Source organism: Melitaea cinxia, chromosome 20 (genome assembly GCF_905220565.1).
Source record: "Melitaea cinxia chromosome 20, ilMelCinx1.1, whole genome shotgun sequence".
NCBI classification, from domain to species: domain Eukaryota; kingdom Metazoa; phylum Arthropoda; class Insecta; order Lepidoptera; family Nymphalidae; genus Melitaea; species Melitaea cinxia.
Genome location: NC_059413.1, coordinates 6191805 through 6215903, shown reverse-complemented (window position 1 = coordinate 6215903; position 24099 = coordinate 6191805). Strand labels below are relative to the sequence as shown.

At 33.8% G+C, this 24099-nt stretch overlaps 2 protein-coding genes across 2 annotated transcripts; both read right to left on the bottom strand.

The window, feature by feature from the left end:
• Positions 1-16082: 16082 nt before the first annotated feature.
• Positions 16083-18466, bottom strand: LOC123663678. The gene is given in 2 exon segments (XM_045598346.1): positions 16083-16772; positions 17505-18466. Coding segments are annotated over 2 exon segments (1398 nt in total). The 3' UTR covers positions 16083-16336.
• Positions 18467-20618: 2152 nt separating this feature from the next.
• On the bottom strand, positions 20619-22205 carry LOC123663677. The gene has a single exon (XM_045598345.1). It carries the CDS (start codon positions 22203-22205, stop codon positions 20619-20621), a length of 1587 nt encoding a protein of 528 aa, XP_045454301.1.
• Between the last annotated feature and the right edge of the window lie 1894 nt (positions 22206-24099).

The window sequence follows — 24099 nt, the reverse complement described above, 5'->3', positions numbered from 1 at the left end:
TTACTTATAGTTAGATAGAGTTAATTCAACTGAGAGAACTAATTAACGTGGCTCGTATATTTTTATAACCATACATATATTACTTCTGACATCTTTAAGGGTAATTGTGCTATTCCAATTTAACTTTTCAAATTCAAACGATATTTGGAATCCAAGTTTACGGTCTTAAGCTCTCTCAAGTTACCAAATTAATAATTAAAAACATAAAACGTCATTTTACATTTGAAAAAATTTTAATTTCACTTTTATTGTCTACTAGCTGTGCCCGCGGCTTCGCCCGCGTTGAAATTAGTGTATCACAAAGTTTTCCCGGCAAACTTCCAATGAAACTCTCATCAAAATCGGCTTAGCCGTTCCGTAAACCTTCCTCTTGCCAATGGTGGAGCCCTTTCTCGAATGGTGAAACCGCGTGAAAATCCGTTAGTAGATTTTGAGCGAATCGATCACATACACTTTTGGGGACTTTGTTTTATATTACACTAACTGTTGCCCGCGACTACGTCCGCGTGGTTATGAAGATATGCATTACTATTAAAATGTTTAACGCAAATTATTTTTTTATTTCAGTCACTTGAAACGCTTATCAAACTGAGTAACTTTTTAAAAGGCACAATTTAGTATAATTTAATAGTTATTTTTATAAAACCTCTATACACCACATTTTTAGTTTTATTTTCAGGCTGTTTAAGTTTCATACAAACTATCAACCCCAATTAAACCTCCTTAGCGGTGGAATATCGTAAAATCCGTTCTTAGCGGACGTCTGCTGACTATACCTCCCTGCCAAATTTTATCTTTGTCCAACCTGGATGGACAGACCATCCAGCGGTTTTTCAGTTCTCGTGATGAGTGAGTTAGTGACCTTTCTCTTTTATATAGATATATAGATTACGATGCATTTTTTGGACACCTCCTCACCATCTATAGAGCATATATTGTAAATTTCAAGTCTCTTACTTCAAAAACATAAGACTTTCATACAAACTTCCGACCCCCGTTTTTTGGATCGATCCCCCCTTAGGGGTCGATTTTCGTAAAATTAGTTCGTAGCTGTTTACGCCCTATAAGAAACCTACCTGCCAAATTTCAAGTTTGTAGGTGCTATAGTTCCCGAGATTTCGTGATGAGTGAGTCAATCTACCATCCCCCGTTTTAACCCCAAAAGGGAGTTGCTTTCTAAAGATACATTATTTGGTCACCTTTTTACCATCTATAGAGCATAAATTTTAAATTTCAAGTCTCTTACTTCAAAAACATAGGACTTTCATACAAACTTCCAACCCCCGTTTTACCCCCTTAGGGGTCGAGTTTCGTAAAATCCGTTCTTAACAGATGTCTACACTCTATAAGGAAATTATCTATCAAATTTCAAGTTTGTAGCTGTTATAGTTCCGGAGATTTCGTGATGAGGGAGTCAACCTATCATCCCCTGTTTTAACCCCATAAGGGAGTTGATTTCTAAAGATACATTATTTAGACTCCTTCTCATCATCTATAGAGCACACGTTTTAAATTTCAAGTCTCTTACTTCAAAAACATGAGACTTTCATACAAACTTCCAACCCCCGTTTTATCCCTCTAGGGGTCGAATTTCATAAAATCCGTTCTTAGCGGATGTCTACGACGTATAATGAGCGTATTTGCCAAATTTCAAGTTTTTAGGTGTCATAGTTTCGGAGGTTTCGCGATGAGTGAGTCAACCTACTATCCCCCGTTTTAGCACCAAAAAGGAGTTGATTTCTAAAGATACATTATTTGGACACTTTTTCATCATCTATAGAGCATACATTTTAAATTTCAAGTCTCTTACTTCAAAAACATAGGACTTTCATACAAAATTGCAACCCCCGTTTTACCCCCTTAGTGGTCGAGTTTCGTAAAATCCGTTCTTAGCGGATGCCTACGTCTTATAAGGAGCCTACCTGCCAAATTTCAAGTTTGTAGGTGTTATAGTTTCGGAGATTTCGTGATGAGTGAGTGACCTTTCGCTTTTATATATATTATAGATTTATTTTACAATAAAACCCAATAGAAGAAAATTAAAGTAATTGTTAAATAAACTTTCTCAATAAAATTCGTAATTCCATTAAACTGTATTGTTTTAAAGGAATTATTGGATCCGAAGACGGTAACCGCAGTTTATTTTATAAGTTGGAGCGAAAAGGTAACAAACCGACAATAGCTATTTTACAAAAGGTAACTAAGGAAATAAAATAAGCAAATTGAGGAATATATAACTAAATAAAATCTATGTTGTAAGAGAGTTTATGAAGTCATTGGGAATGTTTTAAATTATGAAATCAAAATATATATACAAACAAGTCTTTAAAATATCTCCTAACTTCTTTCATACATACATACATATTTGAAAATATCTTAAAACAAACTGAACGTGTTACATGCACATCCGTCACGTCAAAGTCACATTTTTTTTATACAGAAAATAGATATAAATATAAAACTCATATGGATGGAGAGACTTCTTAGAGAGGACACTTGAAACAATTTTCTTGTAGTATAAATGCGATTATAAATGAGATATACGTTTGAAAGAATATACAAAATGAAAATTTTAAAACTCGTGTTAAGAATGAGGTATGTCCTCACTTATATTCACAAACAATGAATGTGTACACAAAAGCGAGTGCATTTTACTGCAAGTTTACTCAACTTAATGAAAAATGACATTATTAAACGTAGTTACATTAATTTTAATTTTTGTATTTACCTTTTGTTTATTAATGTTATAACTACGAGTACAATTTTGAAGTTATGCTTCTTTTGACGCGTTAGGGAAAAATTCATGAAAAAATGAAAAAAACGACACCTTGTAGTTAGCTAGTCAACGAAGAAGAAATTAGCAACGTGAAGTTAGCTAGCCAATGAAGTATAACTTCTTACAGGCGTACATAAATACACACACATTTTTTTATAATGTACCATTCTTTGACAATGCCTTTATACAGTAATCACAATATCTGGCCGATGTGCTAGCGGTGGTGTATTCAATTATCGATGACAAATATTTATATGGCCTATACCGATCTTGGCGTTTGTGTTTTTTGTGGTGTATGTTCTGTTTCCGGATCCCCGATACATAACTATCATATATACCATATCATAATAAAGGAAGACCTTGGACCTTAGTAGCAGTGCTAATTTTTTTTTAATGAGATAACTCTTCTCCTTATTGCCTCCATTGGTGACAAGAGGGCTGGTGCATTTTTTGCCGAAATGCTGCCAGCATTTTGGCACGATTCCACGCGGACATGATTTATACCAAAACTATCTGTAAATATTTAGTTCTTAAGTTGTGAATTGTTAATATGTATAATATTTAATAAACTATACTTACAGTAAAAAAAAAGTAAAGGAAGTAAAAAGCGTGTCATGATATTGTCAGTCATTACCTATAGTTTAACTCTTATGTACTTTATATCGAGCCTTACCTGTAACTAAATCATAAGGGACATTATAATATTTATATATAAACCTATTTGTTTTTGAGATTTTTTTTTTGCATCAAATAAATTATCAAATAAGTTTCAAATCTATCAAAAGAAAGACAAGAAAGACATAGGAATGTTTTGATTTCAATTGACAATCTACACAAGGCGTTAGTAAAAGATACTATCATATACTTTCCTACTCAGGAATGTATTCAATACGGAGAAAATTCCCTTCAATCTTTATCGCATTCGAGAAGAAATATCTGATTTATTCATTAAAAAAGTATTCAATGCTACACTCTGTCTCAATTTTCATTTGATATTCAATTCAATATCCGAAGGAAAAGGTGCTGAAAGGACTACTAAATGTGATTTATTAAAATTGGCCATTGAATACCGGGAAAATTGCCCACCACTTCAAATTACTTTGTAAATTAAAATGTCATTGTTAAAGGTCGGTTTTGAGTTAAAATATTGTAAAATGTTATGTTTGGGGCAAATTATTAGTGACGCAGTTTACTTTTATTTTTTTATATGTGATTTTATTTTCGAATCAGCCGTGATGGATTAGGCTCTGAACCTTCTCCTACAAGGGGAAGGAGGCCTATGCCCAGCTGTGGGATATTACGAGAGAAAAATTTATGAGAGAGATGAGAGATGATTAGATATTTCCTATATCTCACAGATGACATATAATAATAGGATTACAGAATACTCAACGCTTCAAATATTTCAAATTTGTACCGCTATGCTTCGATAAAAATAAAAGCGTTTGTTTTGTGGCTACAACGGCTTTCCTTACGAAAATATAGTGTAATAAATTTTTTATCAGTCTAGTAACTGGTGAGATTTCCACATTGAAATAAATACAATCTCCGACTTTATTATATAAATATTGATTCAAGACAAGATATAAAAACACAAGATTTCAATAAGAGAGTTTATTTTGTCGCAACCCATATAAAAAATTCAATGACACTCAACCTCCCTTCGAAGATTATAAAAAAGATATAAAAAGAATCACTTCCCGAGATTTCACGTGTCGATAAAAAACGAATAAGAAAAACAACAAATGGGTTTTCTAAAATCAAATTATTGTTTGTGTGCAAGTTGTCAAGTTTCTAACGTTATATGGATCCTTTTTTCATTTTAATTAGTCATGAAGATACTAAATCTCGAAAAACTTTTTCTGCTAAAAGAAATCGATAATTTTTCACAACAAAGAATAACAATCGCGACTTGGTTCTAAAAACAAATGAACTACGAAGCAAGGGACATAAGAACACATAAACCCAGACGACAAACAAATATTTGAAGAAATGGAACGTAAATATCTGCCCTGAGAGGTATTTGACCCACGACCGTTGCCATTAACGTAACTTCTAACACTACATCGGAACTATATAGTGACTAACTACTAAGAATCTATTAATCTATAAAATCGACAAAAATTAATTCCCAAATTCCAAGCTACTGATAAAATCACGGCTATAAGCCTCATCGATTTTCTTAAATAACCAACATCTCACTATTTTTTTGTGGTTAGATATTTTAAATTTTTGTAAGTTCAGATTCATGTTTGTTACGTTATTATTATAATATTAATTTTATTATTTTCTACGATGAAATGAAACTTAAGCACGTAGAGTAGAAGTAAGTGTTGATTATTTTGAAAATTTAATTTTCATTGCTGTTACCTGTGGGTATATGGAATTCGTCACTGTGTTGCTAAAGCGTAAGCGACTCTGTTTGGTAATATATCTGCGATTTTGGCCACAAATTTTGATTGAAAGAAAAAAGGAAACTAACAAACAATTTTTTGTAAGTTGTAATCAAATAAAAATAATTTCTTTTCTATAGCCTAACAAACTTATACGCCATTATACGAGTTATACCTATAAAAAATATAAGGCTTTTACTAAGTTTAAGTAAATAAGAAGAAACAACACTACGTCACCCTTAATTCAGTGAAGTTGGATTGGAAAATTATTACATTAAATAAAAACCATTTATGTAAAGAGATGATGGAGGCATTTTACGATTCATCGGACCGGAACAGCAAAATACAAAAGTAGTTAAGTTCCTTTTTATGTTAACCAAGTGTAACCAAGTGAGTCAGTAGCTGGGCTAGTCTTAGTGTTGGTATAGATATTATTGACCAGTCGAAAGTCATTAAAATCATATTAACGATGTTCTCTGCTACTCTATAGACAGTAAGTGCGGGTTTTACGATAGGAACACGCGCCAACTGTTTTACGAGTTATTATGTACTGAATATGAGCGCCATTATAGTCCGTTCCTTTATCAGCGATCAAGTGATTGTTATAGTTTTTGAAATAATTCCATCGATAAATTTCAAATATTATTCTAAATTATTAAATATATATACAATAAAAGTTCACTATTAAAAAAGAGCAACCTCTTAAAACAACATTTTATTATTTTTAAGATGTTTACTTTTCTAAATAGCTTTTTTTATAAAAATGTTTGTACTTTCCATCAAGTAATTTTTTCCAAACAAATGTAAAATAGGTTAAGATTATCTTTATAAGATTAAAAGAGTTTGTTCGTTGATCGTTCGAAGGGATTTTTAATATTTTTATATTACTGTTGTGAAATAATTTTTTTTGTAGTTACATTGCAAATTTGTGTTAAGTATTAAAAAAGTAGTAGACTACACATTACACACCGTGGAAGTAAATAGTAAGTACACAAGGATGAAAATGTGTTTATAGCTTTTCTGAAATAACAATTCACTGATAATCGAAAATCAAATTAAAAATTCATAATTCAAGTGTGCTTTAGAACACTTTTTTAATCGTCTTTTTAAAAATGATTGTTACGTTGCTCTTTCTTAAATTAATTGTAATTAACCTTAAGCTAACAATTTGGATTCTATGCTCTGAAGAGAAGAATCGACAAGAAACTCAAAGGTTATCTATATTTTAATAGGTGAAGCAAAAACTTTATACCTACCCCTTTTTACGAAAATTGCGCAGACGAAGGAATATGAAATTTTGCACACTTAAGGAGTGCAAAATGCTAATATTTGTTTTAATTAATAATTATGCATAAAGAATAAATTTAATTATGCATATAACATTTAATTTTATTTTGTCATTATCACTTCAGCTTATTACAGTCCATTGTTGGACATAGGGCTCCATAAGTTCGCGCCAAAAATGGCTGAACTCATGTGTTTGCCCATAGTCACCACGCCTGGCAGGCGGGTTGGTGAACGCAGGGCTGGCTTTGTCGCACCGAAGACGCTGCCCGTCTTCGGCCTGTATATTTTGAAGCCGCTAGTTGGGTGGTTATCCCGCCATCAGTTGGCTTTGACAGTTCCAAGGTTATATTTTTTTGTGGCAAATGTAAATTCGTTAAAAACTAGCCAAAAATGAAATTTCGCACAGTCGGAAACCTAAAGGTCAACTAATTCTATTCTATGTAGAAAAAAGGTTGACAGCTACTATTATCTCTCCTCACCTTGCCTTGAAAAGCACGTAAGACCGTTAATCTCGTTTCTTGTCAAAAATGTCTGATAAAGACGCCACGCTATCCAGCGGAAACACCCCCGCTTCGACACTTTGATTGATAACATTAATGTTTCTCTTATTTTCATCATGTGACTTAGGAGTAAAACGGTCAAATCGTTTTTCTTTTCTAAATGCAAAGCCACAGTTAATCTTGCAGCATCACTAATGCTAGGAGCTGGGTATTAGAGACAGCCATCATGAAAGAAGATAGGTCTTTAGGAAGAATGGTCGTTCGATTAAGCGTGAATCGAACCAGAGTCCTTTTGGTAGGGAAATTAATTGCCTAGTCGTATTTTTATCTTTGTAAATTTTATGTTACTATTTCGACACGTCCTAGGAATACCTTGTCAACTCGATTTATAGTAGATACACATAACAGTTTCCGAGAAAATGTCGGTAAATGCCACAATTTACTAAAATAATAACAATAATAAATTGTAAATAACTTTACTGCAGACAGTAACATATAACAATTATATAAGAATAAAGATGAAAAATAAAAATAAGAAGAATAAAAAAAAAATAATTACATCGCATGCAACGAGCGGTCTTATCACTAGATAGTGATCTCTTTCAGACTACCCACAAAAATTTACAGGCTTAGTAAGCTAATAGCAGTAATAGAAACATAATATTAAGACATTTGTTTCTACTGACAGGAACAGGGTTTAGTTGAGAGAACAGAATATTATTTTTTTATTATTAGGTTCCTGTGACCCTGAGCTAAGGCAGACGGCGTTCACAGTGCATCTCCATCCCGAGCGGTTATGAGCATCTCACTTGATCACACTCCAGGTCTTTCCTATAGACTTCGGTTTATCAATGATTGAGAAAACAGAAATTACCTAAAATTCATTTAGCGTAGTATTTGCTTTAAGATTTTAATTTTAACGAAAATAAAAAGTAATTATGTCATTTAATCAAATAAATATTAATCTATTATGTTTACAAATTCAGTTCAAATCAGAGATGCTTGTCGTTTGAAATAATAATTCAGTCTTATTATGGTTAAAATTTAAATAATAATTTAATCTCTAAGAAATATTTCAGATATACGTGGCATTGTTTTAGCACTAATAAATCAAGTAAAGATGATTCTTTAAACATACAAAAACGGAAAGGTTCAGCTTAAACTGCAGTACTGGTTGGGAGCATTATAATACATATAAACTATTACGTAAAACAATAATTCCATCAAGACACCGCTAAATCAAACACAAAAACAGTTCTAAATAAAATTTATGTGTAATTCACTCCAATATTAACTGAAAATGTACGCAAAGCCCAACATTTTTAGTCTTAGCTACGCACAACGTCGTTATTTCTTGAGACTGTTGTGTATGTATACCAATGAAACTTTTTAAAGAAGAAGAAACAACATATATAATTGTACTAGCGACCCGCTCCGGCTTCGCACGGGTATAAAATATAATTATAGCCTATGTCATTCACTGAAAAAATGATTAAAATCGATCCAGTAGTTTTGATTTATTCATTACTGCCCGTGGCCCGCACGCGTTAACTTAGAGTAAAAGCCGGCCAGAACCGCCGCAAACGCTACGTACCGCGATTTTTAAATCTGTAATATCTTCGAAAATATTCATTTAAATCATATGCTGTAAAAAGCCATATAGATCTATATTAAATAAAAAATACATTTAAGGTATTTAATTGGATAAGGATGAATGCTGTATTGGTTAAAATCGCTTCGTAAATTAGCCATTATTTGTCGTAAAAAGTAAAAGACAAAAAAATGTTATTGTGGGATATCCATAAGAGATTTATTTATTTATTTATTTATTTATTTATTTTATAGGCAATCCGACAGCGTTATGTTACAATAGTATGTTACAATATAATGTACAAATATGGCCAAAATAGGATCACACTGATATATAAAAATATTAATCTTTATAAAATACAAAACTAGACACTATATTTAAAAAAAATAACAGAAAGTAGTAAAAAGTAAACGGCTATGTTCCATCCCATCCACTGCAGTTAGAGGTGAGTGTAAGACATGAAAAGGTGAATGCGTGTTCGTGTAGGTGTGTGCATGTAAGACGAAGGTGTATTAGTGTGGGTTTGTGTGTAAATCTGTAGGTGCTGGTTTTGAATATTTTAGATGATACTACGAAAAATGCATCATTTTGGTTTCTTTTTTAAGTGCCGTCTTCGTTCTTAGGTGAAACAGGTCTAAGTTTGGATACTGCGTGTTGTACGTATTGACAATACGGCAGAGGACCGAGTTACGTGCGTAATTAGTTTTTACTCGAGGTGTATGGAACAATGGTTTAATATGTCTAGAGCGTCTTGATGGTATTCGGAATTCAATCTGGGATAAAAGCTCACTGCAATCTATTCTCCCACTCACGATATCATGTAATAAGATAATATCGTACTGCTTACGACGTTGGGATAGGGATTCAATTTGGTAGTGTTTACATGATTCAACATAGGTGGGACAGGTTCTGTAACTTTTGAAATTTAAAAGTTTTATAAATTTTTTCTGGAGTGATTCAATCCTGTCGATGTGTACATTGTATACAGGGGCCCATATACTACAAGCGTATTCCAGTATAGTTCGAACGAAGCAGAAATATAAAATTTTGATACAACCTATATTTTTAAATGTGTTGCAAACTCGTGATATGAAACGTAGTTGACTATATGCTTTAGAAATTATTCTATCGATATGATTTACAAAAGTCATTTCGGAATCTAGTATCACCCCTAGGTCTCGAACAGAGTCGACTTTTACGATGGGGACATTGTTTATAGCATAAGTATATAATATAGGATTCTTTTTACGAGTGAAAGTAATTTGATGACATTTAGCTGTGTTTACAGTGATACGATTAGTTAAATAATATATGTATAGATTATTTAGGTCATATTGTATTTTGTGGCAATCAGTGATGTTATTAATTTTTAAATAATTTTTTTTGTCGTCAGCAAACATTATAAATTTAGAGTAAGTTAAACATGAACCAATATCGTAGAGATACGCATTGTAGAGTAATGAGCCCAGTATAGACCCCTGAGGTACTCCAGAAATAACTGAAACGTAAGAACTTTGCACTCTTCCCAAAGTTATGGCTTGACTCCTATTTGTTACGTACGAGCTTATCCATCTAAAAAGGTCACCTCTTATACCCAGGGCATGCAACTTGTGTAACAGAATTACGTGATCAACCCTGTCGAACGCCTTTTCAAAATCTGTGTATATAGCGTCAACTTGAATACCACTATCCATTGAGCGAAAGATGTAATCTGTGAATACCGTTAAATTGCTTACAGTAGAACGCCTCTTCATAAATCCATGTTGCTCATCCGGGATCGAAGAAAGAATTAATGGACTTATAGATTCGTATACTAATTTTTCGAAGATTTTACAAAATAAATTTAATTTTGAGATTGGCCGATAATTCTCAATCCGACCACGGGAACCACTTTTATAAATGGGTATAACTAACGCTTCTTTCCAGATACTAGGAAAAGTGCCAAAAACGTTTAAAGAAAGATTAAAAATTAAAGTCAACGGCTTAGCTAGGCAAGAAGCACATTTTTTTATAAACGTTGGAGGGATCTTATCACTACCTGGGCCCTTGTTAAGATCAATATTTTTTAGTAATTTTAAAACCACATCCTCAGAGAAGCTTAGCCTATGAATTGTATCAGTTGATTCTGCTAGTGGTGGGAGATTATATTGAGAAGCTGGTTTTTGAAATACACTCTCGAAAAAATGGCTGAAACCTTCGCAGGCGTCCGCTTCACAGTGGTAAGAATTATCACCTAATGTGAGTACGTTGGGGTATCCTGTGTTGTTGCTACGTAATGTTTTTAAGTATGACCACAGGTATTTAGGGTTCCTCTTAAGATTTATTTGTATATATTCTTGATACGAATCGTAACATTTTGCTTGGATTTTCTTTTGTCGCCTACGTAGAATAGAAAACTCATCGTAGTCTCTGGGATTACCGTGCCGAATCCACCGCCTATGCGCTCGGAGTTTGTCATTTATTACGCGTATTAAGGGTCTTGAATACCAAACGGGAAATTTATCTGTCTGGTGGAATGATTTTTTTGGTACGAAATCATGTATGACTTTATTAATAATTTGGTAAAATTTTTGAGTTATTTCGTCTATGTTATTTCCCTGAAGTATTGTGTGCCAGTCAACGTTGCGTAGAAAGTTATTGATTTCGTAGTAGTCGGCTTTAAAGAAACAATACTTTATAAAAGATTCGCGTTTAATACAAGGCAACATAAGATCCGGTGCATTTAAATTCAAAGATGGGTGATAGCTATCCTCAGAGACTAACGCAGTAGAAGAACGAGAAACATCAATGTGGGTATCACTAAATATTAAATCCAAAATATTATTACATTTATTAATACATAAATTATATTGACAAAATCCAGATAGGTTACATGAGTCGATTAAATAATCAGTCGCTAATTGTAAGTCCGTAGAAACGCTTCTTTGGGTCGTGTGGCCCGATGGTGACCACGTAATATGCGAGATATTGAAATCTCCCCCTATGATAAAATGATCGTTAGGATGTAAAGATACGATATTAGTTAGCTGACGCGTAAAATTGTCAAGACGCTGGACGTGATTATCGTCAGGTGGAATATATACTACACATATATGTAAGTTGCGCTTATCGCGAGCGTCCAGTGCAGTCGCTGCGACAGTCGTCCAAAGGCACTCGACGCCTGCGCATGCCCAGTCAGGACGCTCGCGCGCGTGCAATTTCTGCTTTATACACAGCATGACACCGCCACCGTGCTTTTTGGAAGATGTAGATTCGTTACGATCGCATCGGAATAGGTCGTAGCGGTCATCGCACAGTTCACCCTTATAGAAACCCTCTTTAAGCCATGTTTCAGTGATAATCACAACGTCGTGATCAGATGTTAATAGATTATTTCTGAATTGCACAGTTTTTGTACGTAAGCCCCGTACGTTTTGATAGAAAAAGCTTAACTGAGGCATTGGGATATTTTTATTATGTAATAAAATGTAGTTTGTTTTACTTTGATTGCATTCGAGTTAAAATATACATGATTAAATGAGTGCAGGTTACTTACATACAGTGAGATGAACGTGGGAGCTGGAACATTACATTTTAAGTATAAATATTTTTTCCCTTTTAGTGCGTTTAGTAAATTACTACAGAGTAGTATATCAAATCGCTGATTACAAAAGATACAATTTTCATTTATACGATAAGCACGGATCATGATATTTGTGTAGATGCAGTGTAAATGTGAATCAATGCGTTGTGTGATGTACAAGAGTAGTGTATGCGTATGTGTTTTAGAATGTATATATAATTTTGAGGTATAATGTGACGTGGTGTAAGGTGTGTGCCTACAGTGGAGGGATAAGACTAAACAACAATAAATAACACATAGTGAGTACGACTTCATTTTACATAAAACGACAATAGGGACCGGAATAAGCATCAATACTATAATATTTTCTGCAAATCCTTTTCTGTAGCTATGGTTATGACAGGAGATAGGTATATACCATCGCGGAGTTTTCTGTAGACCTTTTCAATGTGTACAATACTTAGTACATTATTTTGATAAATCTCGTAGGGTTCAGCCTGCGTTTGCAATTTAAGCGAAAAAAAAAAACAATTATTTACGACATAACATTAGAAAACTCAAAAATAACAGTATTTCTCCACTATTTAATGGATGTTATTATACATATAAACCTTCCTCTTGAATCAATCTATCTATTAAAAAGAACCGCATCAAAATCTGTTGCGTAGTTTTAAAGATTTAAGCGTACATACATGTGCAGGGACAGAGAAAGCGACTTTGTTTTATACTATGTAGTGATTTTTTTGTTATTATTATTATTTTTTTTCTCGCTTGTTTCTTTTTCTTTTATGTTACTTGTATTGTTTTTGGTTGTACAATAAAGTATATTTGTATTGTATTGTATTTGCTCGCAAACGAAAAAAAAATGACTTCAATTACATCGACAAGTAATACAACGTAGGTCGACGAAAACATAGTCAAGTAAATACGCGTTATCAAAGATTACCTACTCAAAAAGTAGTTATCAGATCTCGATGAAATTTAAATATGACAATGTGATAAACATCATCTTTTGATTAAATTAAAAATCATCAAAATCGGTACATCCAATAAAAAGTTATGCGGTATAATACAACGTAGGTCGACGAAAAAATAGTCAAGTAAAAACGCATTATTAAATATAACTCGAAAAGTAGTTGTTAGATCTCAAATAAATTTAATTATTTATTTATTTTTGGGACCAAATGACACACATCACCTTTCGATTAAAAAAATTGTCGAAATCGGTCCACCAAGTCAAAAGTTCTCCTCCTTTTTTGGAAGTCGGTTTAAAATACGAGTACATCCTTACCGTAAAATGGCAGAAGGGGACAACTTAAAATCTAAGACGACCCGTTTATTAAACTTCACGTGCTCAATCAAACTATTCAAAGTACACGCCACACGGGTTTGTTTTAAACATTTGTCAAGCCTACGTGTTTGACAAGCTTCGTAGTTATTCGTTTGATAGCTGATGATAATATAATTATGACGAATGATAGCAAGTTCGATTGTGTACAGTTTCGTTTGTTTAATGACATCTAATTAGAAATAAGAATCTATGTATGACACAAAAGACAAATTTAACGAAAAAAGGTTTGTTTAATAGAAAAGAAAATATAAATTAAAAATTTCGACCACCCATTAGCGCATCGGTCACAGCATGGCTTACGGCGGTTGCGCTCGCAGTTGCGGGTTCGATTCCCGCTCATGACATACATTTGTATTAGCCACACATATATTTGCCATGGTCCTTTATGTCTTATCTACCATGCTTATATAATACTAGCTGACCTCGTAAACGTTGTTTTGTCAGACATGTTATAAGCCGCCTTAATCCCTCCATCCTTACATCCCACTGTTGGGTATAGGCCTCTTTCTCCATGTAGGAGAAGGGTTGGTTTCTTACAATTATATATAAAAAAAATGTTTATACAGGGTTACAGGAAAAGTCGACCTAGATCCGTTAAGGGCGTGTAGTACACACCATTTCTGAATGATTTCACTATGGAACCCCCCATCCTAAACTTAACCGTTTTCGAGATATTCGAGTTTTAATTTTTTTTATGAAAATGCCCAATTTTTCGGCTATTGAATTGAATATTTTGAATTTTTTTGACTCTTATGATTATTTTTTTGGTTTTTTACATGAAAAATGAGATGCTTAATGACCTCAATGACTAAAATTGCACGTAAGTTAACTGAATAGGTCGTTGTGGACGATCGAAACTTAAGAAAATAAGTACAAATTATAAAAAAATATTTTTCTTTTCTGGATATCTCAAAAAATTATTATGGTACTTGCTCTGCAGATGTGCTTAAAAACATTTACATTTTATCAGCTATCCAACAAGGTATAACAACCTAGGGTTGTATTTAAAATCATAGAAAAAAACATAGTTGAAAAGGTTTAGGTAGTAGGTCTAACGGGTCCCTCGGCTATTGTCCTTCAAGTTAATCCGGTGCGTGTGAGCGAGACAACTTAAGATTTATGCAGGTGAGAGTGAGAAAAATAATCTGCAAAAACAAGATCTGAATGGTGAAACTTATGAAAATTTCTTAAGAGGTGACTTAGGTGACCTACTAGATGATCTCCCATTACAATTACTGCGGGACATGTGGTTTCAACGTGATGGCTGCCCTGCTCATTTCAGAACAAGCGTTAGGGAATGGTTGGACACTAACTATCCTAACAAATGGATTGGACGAGGGGGGCCTTTACCCTGGCCAGCCAGATGTCCCGACCTGACCCCTATGGATTTTTATGTATGGTGGCACATGAAGAGCCTCGTTTACAATGAACCCAACCCCATATCGTCCGTGGAAGTTCTCAAAGAAAGGATAATTAATGCTACTAACGACATAAGAAGAACATTAACCACTGGTGTAGTGAAAAGTGGACTACGTGAAAGAATGAGAAAATGTGTGCGAAATAGAGGTGGACACGTAGAACATGAACTTCAAAAACATTAGGTGAATAAATGTTATTTTGAACTGATTTATTGTTTCATTTAGCTTACTACAATCACCGACGATCTGTAATGATGATGATGCTGAACTTAAGTCAAATTAATTAGATTAAATAAGCGCTATTTATTCTGACTGCCATGTAGCCTTAGAAACTAAGTTTCACCTTTGAGGTTAATAAATACTGGATAGCTGATAAAATGTAGATGTTTTTAAGCACATCTGCAGAGCAAGTACCATAATAATTTTTTGAGATATCCAGAAAAGAAAAATGTTTTTTTATAATTTGTACTTATTTTTTTAAGTTTCGATCGTCTACAACGACCTATTTAGTTAACTTACGTGCAATTTTAGTCATTGAGGTCATTAAGCATTTCATTTTTAATGTAAAAAACCAAAAAATTAATCATAAGAGTCAAAAAAATTCAAAATATTCAATTCAATAGCCGAAAAATTGGGCATTTTCATAAAAAAAATTAAAACTCGAATATCTCGAAAACGGTTAAGTTTAGGATGGGGGGTTCCATAGTGAAATCATTCAGAAATGGTGTGTACTACACGCCCTTAACGGATCTAGGTCGACTTTTCCTGTAACCCTGTATAATGTAACTAATTCCTTTACTAGCAAATTCTAGATTTTATGATTTTATATTAGGATCACCGTTTAAAATATTGGTTCTAACTACAAAGGATTTACAGGACATTTGAGTACTAAACAAACCAAACTATTTATTGATGTTAAAAACATTAATTAAAAAACAAAAAGTTTAAATACAACATTCTTCTATTCGTCCCATTTTTTTGTAGTTAAATTCTGTACAGTTTGTAATATATTAGTACGATTATAATATATATCAATAATTAGATATAACGACAATTATATTGAGATGTCAAAAAGGAGTTTTCCCAATATCTAATGTTGTGACAGTGTTCGTAATTTAGATTGCTTGTATTGTATGCGATTTCAAGATCAATCGGTATTAAAACTATTAACGTTTACTTTTACTTTGAAATAAAAGACGACTCGTATGATAAAGATTTCGTGTATTGTCTGACCAAGTTACAACGAATAATGAATAAGAAAATGATGAACGTTACAAATTTAAATATTTTGAATGAAGAAAAAAAAAAAGTCGTATGAAGTTAGGCGAGGTCCCCCCGCCCGTCGTCCTCTCATTGGCTGATAAGCGGCAACTTCACATTAGAAGCGCCACTGCCCACTAGATGTCGCTTGAACATGGCCCCCGCCTTGGAAGTACCTACTTCCAAAGAAAAAGGGTCTCAGCATGATGTGGCCTCTTTGGTTGCGCCCTCGTCTACCGGCTGCAACGGCAGCGGGCAGATTTTTGAGAAAGCTCGTTGAACGATGCCCGTCGATGTGCGAATATCTGCAACACGAGCAACACCATCCTTGCCTGGATAGGTGCGTAAAATCCTCCCCAATCTCCACTTCAGAGGCGGGAGATTATCCTCTTTGATAAGCACCAGGGTGTCAATAGTGATGTCCCCTGTATTGTGTTTCCACTTGGTTCGGAGCTGGAGCTCCGACACAAATTCCTTCGACCATCGCTTCCAGAAGTGTTCCCGCATTTGCTCTACCCTTTCGTAGCGAGTGAGACAGCTGGTGTTCCAAGCAGTGAGATTGCTGGCAGGCGAGATCAGCGGTCGTCCAATTAGGAAATGAGCTGGGGTGAGAGGAGAAAAATCGTTGGGATCAGAGGACATAGGAGTTAGGGGACGGGAATTTAAGACAGCCTCGATTTGTGTTAATACAGTACTGAGTTCCTCATATGTTAAGTTCGCGTTACCGATTACACGTTTCAAATGAAACTTACATGATTTTATCCCAGCCTCCCATAAACCACCAAAATGAGGAGCGTAAGGCGGGATAAACCTGAAGCTTATGCCAATATCAGCTGCAAAATCGAATATTTTATTAACGTTTTTATTGAGTTCATGTAAAAACTCTTTTTCAGCACCAACGAAATTTTTTCCGTTGTCAGAAAATATCTCTGCCGGCTTACCACGACGAGAAATAAAACGTTTAAGTGCAAGAATATAATCTTGTGTGAAGAGGCCACTGACTAATTCTAAATGTATAGCTCGAGTAATAAAACATATAAATAAACAAATATAACCTTTAACAAGCCTGGCTCCCCTCCCTTTACGATTTAACAAATGAACTGGTCCAGCGTAGTCCACGCCACAACGGATAAATGGAAACCCGACTTCTAAACGTTCAGAGGGCAGATTACCCATGATGGGATTCAAAGTCTTACCTTTCATTCGCGTACACGTGACACAATTGTGAACTGACTTTCTAGCTAAGTTCCTAGCACCAAGTGTCCACCACCTTTCCCGTAAAGAAGACAGTAGCAACTGAGGGCCACCATGTAACAAACGTTTATGTTCACTTTCAAACAACAACACTGTAAGTCGATGTTTACTACACAATAAAATAGGATGTTTCTTATCGAAACTAAAACTAGTCGAATTAGAAAGCCTACCACCAACACGTATTAATTTGTTATTGTCCATAAATACATTTAAACTCGCGATTTTATTAAATTCTTTTTTGTCTACAACCTGTTTTAGCGGAAGATCATTAAATAAACAGCGATAAACGTCCGGAAACGATTGCAACTGAGCGATACGCGCTAAAGTTAACTCTGATGCATTTAATTCCTGCACAGACAAATGTAAACTATCGTTATGCGGCTCACCACTACTACGACGTCTACGCGTGTTATTAATGAAACGCAATACATACGCACCGACGCGCTTCAACTTATTATAGGACGAGAATCTATTGAAATCGATAAAACTATTATTACAAGGCTCTGTACATGTTAATACAATAGGTTTCGATCGCAATTCCGGTAAATTATCGCAAGTTTGTAATAAATTTTCAGATTTAAACTTAAAATTGTGTTCTTGTAAACAACTAGGTCCGTACCACCATGTGTCTGACCTTGTGAGCAGTTCAAAGTTAAGACCCTTAGACACTAGATCAGCTGGGTTATCCTTACCTTTTATATGTAACCACATTGAGTCACCGGTTAACTCGTTTAATTCTGTGACTCTGTTTTAAACAAATGTTTTTAAAGAGTGCGGAGACATCCGTATCCAACCCATCACTACAGTGGAATCTGTCCAAAAATAAACGTTATCGAATTTTAAGCGCAATGAACTAATTATCCTTTTATAAAGTTTCGCACCTAATAATGCCCCACATAATTCCAATCGTGGGATGCTAATCGTTTTTAAAGGAGCGACCTTACTTTTAGCACATAACAAATTTACCGCCACGTCAGAGTCGCAATCATCATAGGTACGTATATATACATAGGCACCGTAAGCATCCTGAGACGCATCCGTAAATATGTGAAGTTCGGTGTGTTGAGTGTGCATGCTCCTTACGAATCGTGGAAAGCGTAACTCACTCAAGCGGTGCAATGTTTTGATGTAACGATTCCAAGCTAGAGTGACGTCATAAGGCACCGCGTCATCCCATTCGATTTTACTTAACCAAAGACGTTGCAACAAAATTTTTGAAATAATGAAATAAAAAATAATGAATAAAAAAAATTTGTGAAATTATTAAAATAGAATCAATTATTTTATTTTTAAAATTGAAATAATGATTATAATGATAATGATATAATTATAATGATAATGATATAATTATAATTCGTCGCTGTCACTATACCATCCTAAGCCTAGTGTTTTATAAACAAATCTTCACACTTCCTTTCGTCCTCAGTAAGAGCGTTGGAAACGTCTGGAATTTCTTCGATCTCCAAATTTTTTTTTTTTTTTTTAATTTAACGTCTAAATTTTGAGCAACATTACAATGTACTCGATTACTATTACTAGTAGCATCTTTATTCGTATAAAATATAGGACCCGAAATTAACCAACCTAAATACGAATTCTGTAGGTATGGACCATTCGGTAAACGTATTTTTTGATTTTGCAATAATTCCCAAAACTTATCTGCTCCTATCAAAATATCGATTTTAGACGGAGTATTAAAATAAGGATCGGCAAGGTGAACGGTTTGTGGTATGCGAGTAAGGTCTATATTAATATTTTGTGTCGGTATATTCGAGGTAATAAACGGTAAAACAAAACATTTTATACTCGTATAATAATCGCATATTTTTGAACGTATATTTAAATCGCATATATTACTCGACTGAACAACCGATTGACCTATACCCGATATTTGTAAAGTGGACTGTATTAAATTAACGTTTAATCGTTTACATAATTGTTCTGTAACAAAACAATGTTGACTTCCATTGTCTAAAAGCGCTCGCGCAGTATGAAATACGTTCTTACTGTCGGCTACTTCGATTAACCTTTAAGTATGGACGTGGAGTCTCACAGGCTACTCGATGTTTTCATTTTCTTAGTTTCACCTAATTGCCCTCACTTCCCGCGGTTGAGCGGCTCAGTAGCTTTTGTTTTAGTAGTAAAACTACCAACAAGAGAGGAATTTGCGTCTTCCAATGAATATCACCTAAGTAATGACCATCAAAATATTGACCGGAGCCTGTCAGGCTACACGTCCATTTTTGCCCTATGATATATTTTATAAGAGCGATTACGTTTGTATTAGATTTTGAAGTACAAAATGTCAAAAAACAATAAAGCCGATAGTTTTAAATCAAAATGACCATCTAAGAGTTCTGTTCAGGGCCCTGTGAGAAAAACTTTTTGTGCAGGAGATCCACCTTTGTGGTGAAGTGAGTGAGTTGTTATTAGCTTCGGATCAGTCTGACAATGAAGAGAGTACTGAAGATTTTTTTTTTATATTGGAGTCCAAACTGATACAAAATCATGAAAGTGACAGTGATATGACCAGGACCAGGACCAAGACATAGGAGAAGAATCTTGTAGTGATAGAGATAGCCTATGGTGTTGCTATATCATGTCCTAGACTTGAGTACCATGAATGCGTACATTTTATATAAGATGCACCAAAGAAAAGCTGCGGAAAGAGATTTAAAAAAATTAGCACTTGTGCTTGTGGTGCCTTATGTGCAAAAACGTTTTATAAATACACGACTGCCAGGTTGACCATGACTCTAGTTTTAGGTAACTATATGGTTACAGAAGATGTCCAGGATCAAGAAACCAGTCAAGGAACCAGAAGAGCGTGTAAAATCTGTTCCGCGATAAAACATAGGATGATTACCCATGTTTGTATCTGTGTGTCTCCAATATCCTAGACCTCTGTGCACTGACTGCCAATAAATTTACCTTATTTGACTGTTGTCAAAATTTTTTATATTTATTATATGAAGTAGTTCTTTTATGTTTTTGATTTGTTATACATTATATTTTGAGAAAAAAGACTTATTTTGTTATAGGAATAAGTTTGGCTGCTTTTATTACCTAAAAATGTAACCTAAGTAGATTTCGACTAAAAGGAGCCATAATTTTAGATTTTTAATATTTCTATAATTTTTTAAATAAAATTTGATTATATAAGCACGTTATTTAATTGCTAAAGTACATAAATTTAATATGTAATTAGTTTTAAAGTGATCTTATATCAAATTCCCCAAACAAAATGTGTGTGCATATAGGAGCCTGTGAGACTACACGTCCACAGTAGTGTTAAGAAAATATGACGTCCATACTTAAAGGTTAAGGCGGTAGAAAGCAAAACGGAATGAGACAACATGCGCGACTCGTCAGCTGTGCTATCAATATTTAAGTTAGTGCGGGTAGAATGCAGCGCGGTCGACGTAGTGGTCGCACTATCTCGATCAGCTGATTCCTTATTCATACTATAAATGGGAGGTAATAAAACATTATTAATGCTTCCTAAATGCAATAACGTATTGTGTTTAGACTGACAATGCTTACAGGGCCCGAATAAACAATTTTCTATTGCATGACCCGAACGTAGACAATTACGACAAACTTTATTATCGTCTATTAATTTTATTCTATCTTTAACTGTTAAGTTAAGAAAAATAGGACAAGTGTAAAGCGCATGATTACTACTACATGCGACGCAGTTATAAGAACGTTTATTACTACCCGACTTATTCAAAGAATCTTTACGCGTAGAAATAAAACTATGTAATTTTGTTTGCGATGTTGGTTTTTTGATATCACAATGAGGCCGATTATCGTGCGATTTTTGCGAACTAGCACCTGTATGATTAGCATGTATCATTTCTAATGTATCAGCTCGATTGCGAAGGAATGTTAACAAATCATCTAACTTTAATTTAGGATTAGAATCCTTTTGTGTAGCGTACGTAATAGATCCTTTGTAATTTTCCCACTCTTTTTCAGTAGAAACGTCTAGTTTAGATGCTATTAAATAAATTATTAAGGTATCCCAATGCTCTGTGGGTTCGTTTAACGTTTTAAGAGCTCGTAAGTTACGTAAAATAGTATCTATTAATATTCTGATTTGTTTAGGCGATTCTTTATTCATACCAGGTACAGTAAATAACGCTTTGATATGATTATGCACTAAAAGCCGTTCATTATTAAATCTGTTCTCAAGTAAAGCCCAAGCGTGCGAATAGTTGAGAGCTGTAAATTCTAAAGCGCTTATTACTTGATATGCACTACCGGAAAGTGATGATCGTAAATAATGAAACTTTTGAATCGCATCGAGATCTGAACGCATATGTATCATACTAACATATGAATTTTTAAATTCTAACCATTGATCATAAGAACCGTTGAAGGAGGGTAGCTTTATTTGAGGTAATTTTATACTAGAAGTTAACGAGCTATTACAGTTAGAACCGTCATTCATATTTGATTCAATTAAAGACTGTGCCGATGCCATACACGAAAAATAAATGTCTTCAAAATTTTCTCTGTATTCTGTATGATCTTTCATATCATCAGACACTAACTCGATTTTACATTGAATTTTGTTAAACGCGTCATAACTTTCTTGAGCACTTTGCATTCTTAACTTTAATTCTGCTTTTTTAATTGAATCTATAGCAATTTGTTCTACATTTAAATTATACAAATATTTTTTGAATGAAGTTAACCGCAATTTTATACTACCCCGCGTATGTTTTAAATCAACTAACAAATCCTGTTCCGAATCTGATTTGCATGGAGATTTTGGCAATTTCAAGCTATCACCCCTACTACTCATCTTGATGGCTTAAAGAAAGAAAAGATACTCACAATTTTAAATGAATTGACTGCTAACAAAACGCTGAACGAAGTTACGCTTAATCCTGAGCGGATGAGGATGGATGGATGAAAAGAGAGATGGATGGACGATTACGCCTGGAGATCTGGAGATGATGAGAATTGACGGATGGATGATGTCCAGTCTGCTTCAATTCTACTCAAATCTTGATCCGTCTCGAAGTACCAAAATGTTCTTAATTTAGATTGCTTGTATTGTATGCGATTTCAAGATCAATCGGTATTAAAACTATTAACGTTTACTTTTACTTTGAAATAAAAGACGACTCGTATGATAAAGATTTCGTGTATTGTCTGACCAAGTTACAACGAATAATGAATAAGAAAATGATGAACGTTACAAATTTAAATATTTTGAATGAAGAAAAAAAAAAGTCGTATGAAGTTAGGCGAGGTCCCCCCGCCCGTCGTCCTCTCATTGGCTGATAAGCGGCAACTTCACATTAGAAGCGCCACTGCCCACTAGATGTCGCTTGAACAGACAGTTTAGCGATAAAGACGACCGCCTCTACGAAAGTGTTACCAGCATTTACTCCGTCACACTACAACATAAGGATTAATAAATAGAAATATGTTTAAATATTACCGTTTTTGTATAATGTTAAAAATATAACCACCATTTATAACGCGTAATTTTTCAGGATTAATGCCATTACAAAAATATTGTAGGAATTATTATGCACTTGAATGTGCCTTTGCTTTCTGGTCTGCTGTTTTATGTATGTATATATACTTACTATGTATTTACTAAAAATATGGATATTAAGACCGTTAATATTTTACATTTTTTTTATAATAAAGAAAAATCTATACAGTTAATAACAACTGTTTTTGAAATGAAAAAATTTTTATACGCTTATCAATTCTAACCACATGATAAATTTAGTTATGATGAATTTATTAATGATGTAAATATTTTTTTTATAAACTTAAGTAAATTTTAATAATGTTCAGATCAATGCAAAATTATTAAAATAAAAACAACGATAAAAATATACCATATATATAAAAACGACAGTAGTAGATTCGCAAAACAACCTCTGAAGTTCAATCTTCTATCTTGATGATGCTGCAACTGCCGAATTCTTCAGGTCATGGAGGCGAGAGAGTACACGATTGTCTGCACATATTCCTTCGCCTACATCACCTGAAGAACAAGGCACCGTCACGATTTCTTGACATTTTTGTAGCTAGCATTTATGAATATAAATACAACAGTGATAAATATTTTAAGAAAACAGAAATGTCATAATTTGTAAGATAAAAATATATACGTACACATTAAATCGTATGGAAAAAGCAATTACATTTAATTTTTGTTACATGAAATAAGAATATATATTCATATGTAACATTTAGAAAATTGAAAAAATAATGTTTGACATTGTATTTATATAAATCTTAGAATCGCGAATCAAATAAGGATAATTGTAACAAATGAAAAACAATGTATTAACTTCAAAAATATTGGGTTAATATTTTTGTTATTACGTATGTACATATTATTTTTAACAAGGAATGCTCTTATTTACTTTAAATTACAATATATTATCAACGAAGCAAAGAATAATCTTATATATAATCATGTGTTCTCCAAGATTTTTTTTTTACTTAGCACTAGTTTAATTTGAACATGGTAAATCTAGTCTCATCATTTTAGCCTATTGCAGTCCACTGCTGGACATAGGCCTTCACAAGTTCGCGTCAAAAATGCGTGAACTCATGTGTGTTGCCCATAGTCACCACGCTGGGCAGGCGGGTTGGTGACCGCAGGGCTGGCTTTGTCGCACCTAAGACGCTAAATCTGTGTCTAAAATACTTATTTTATATTTTTA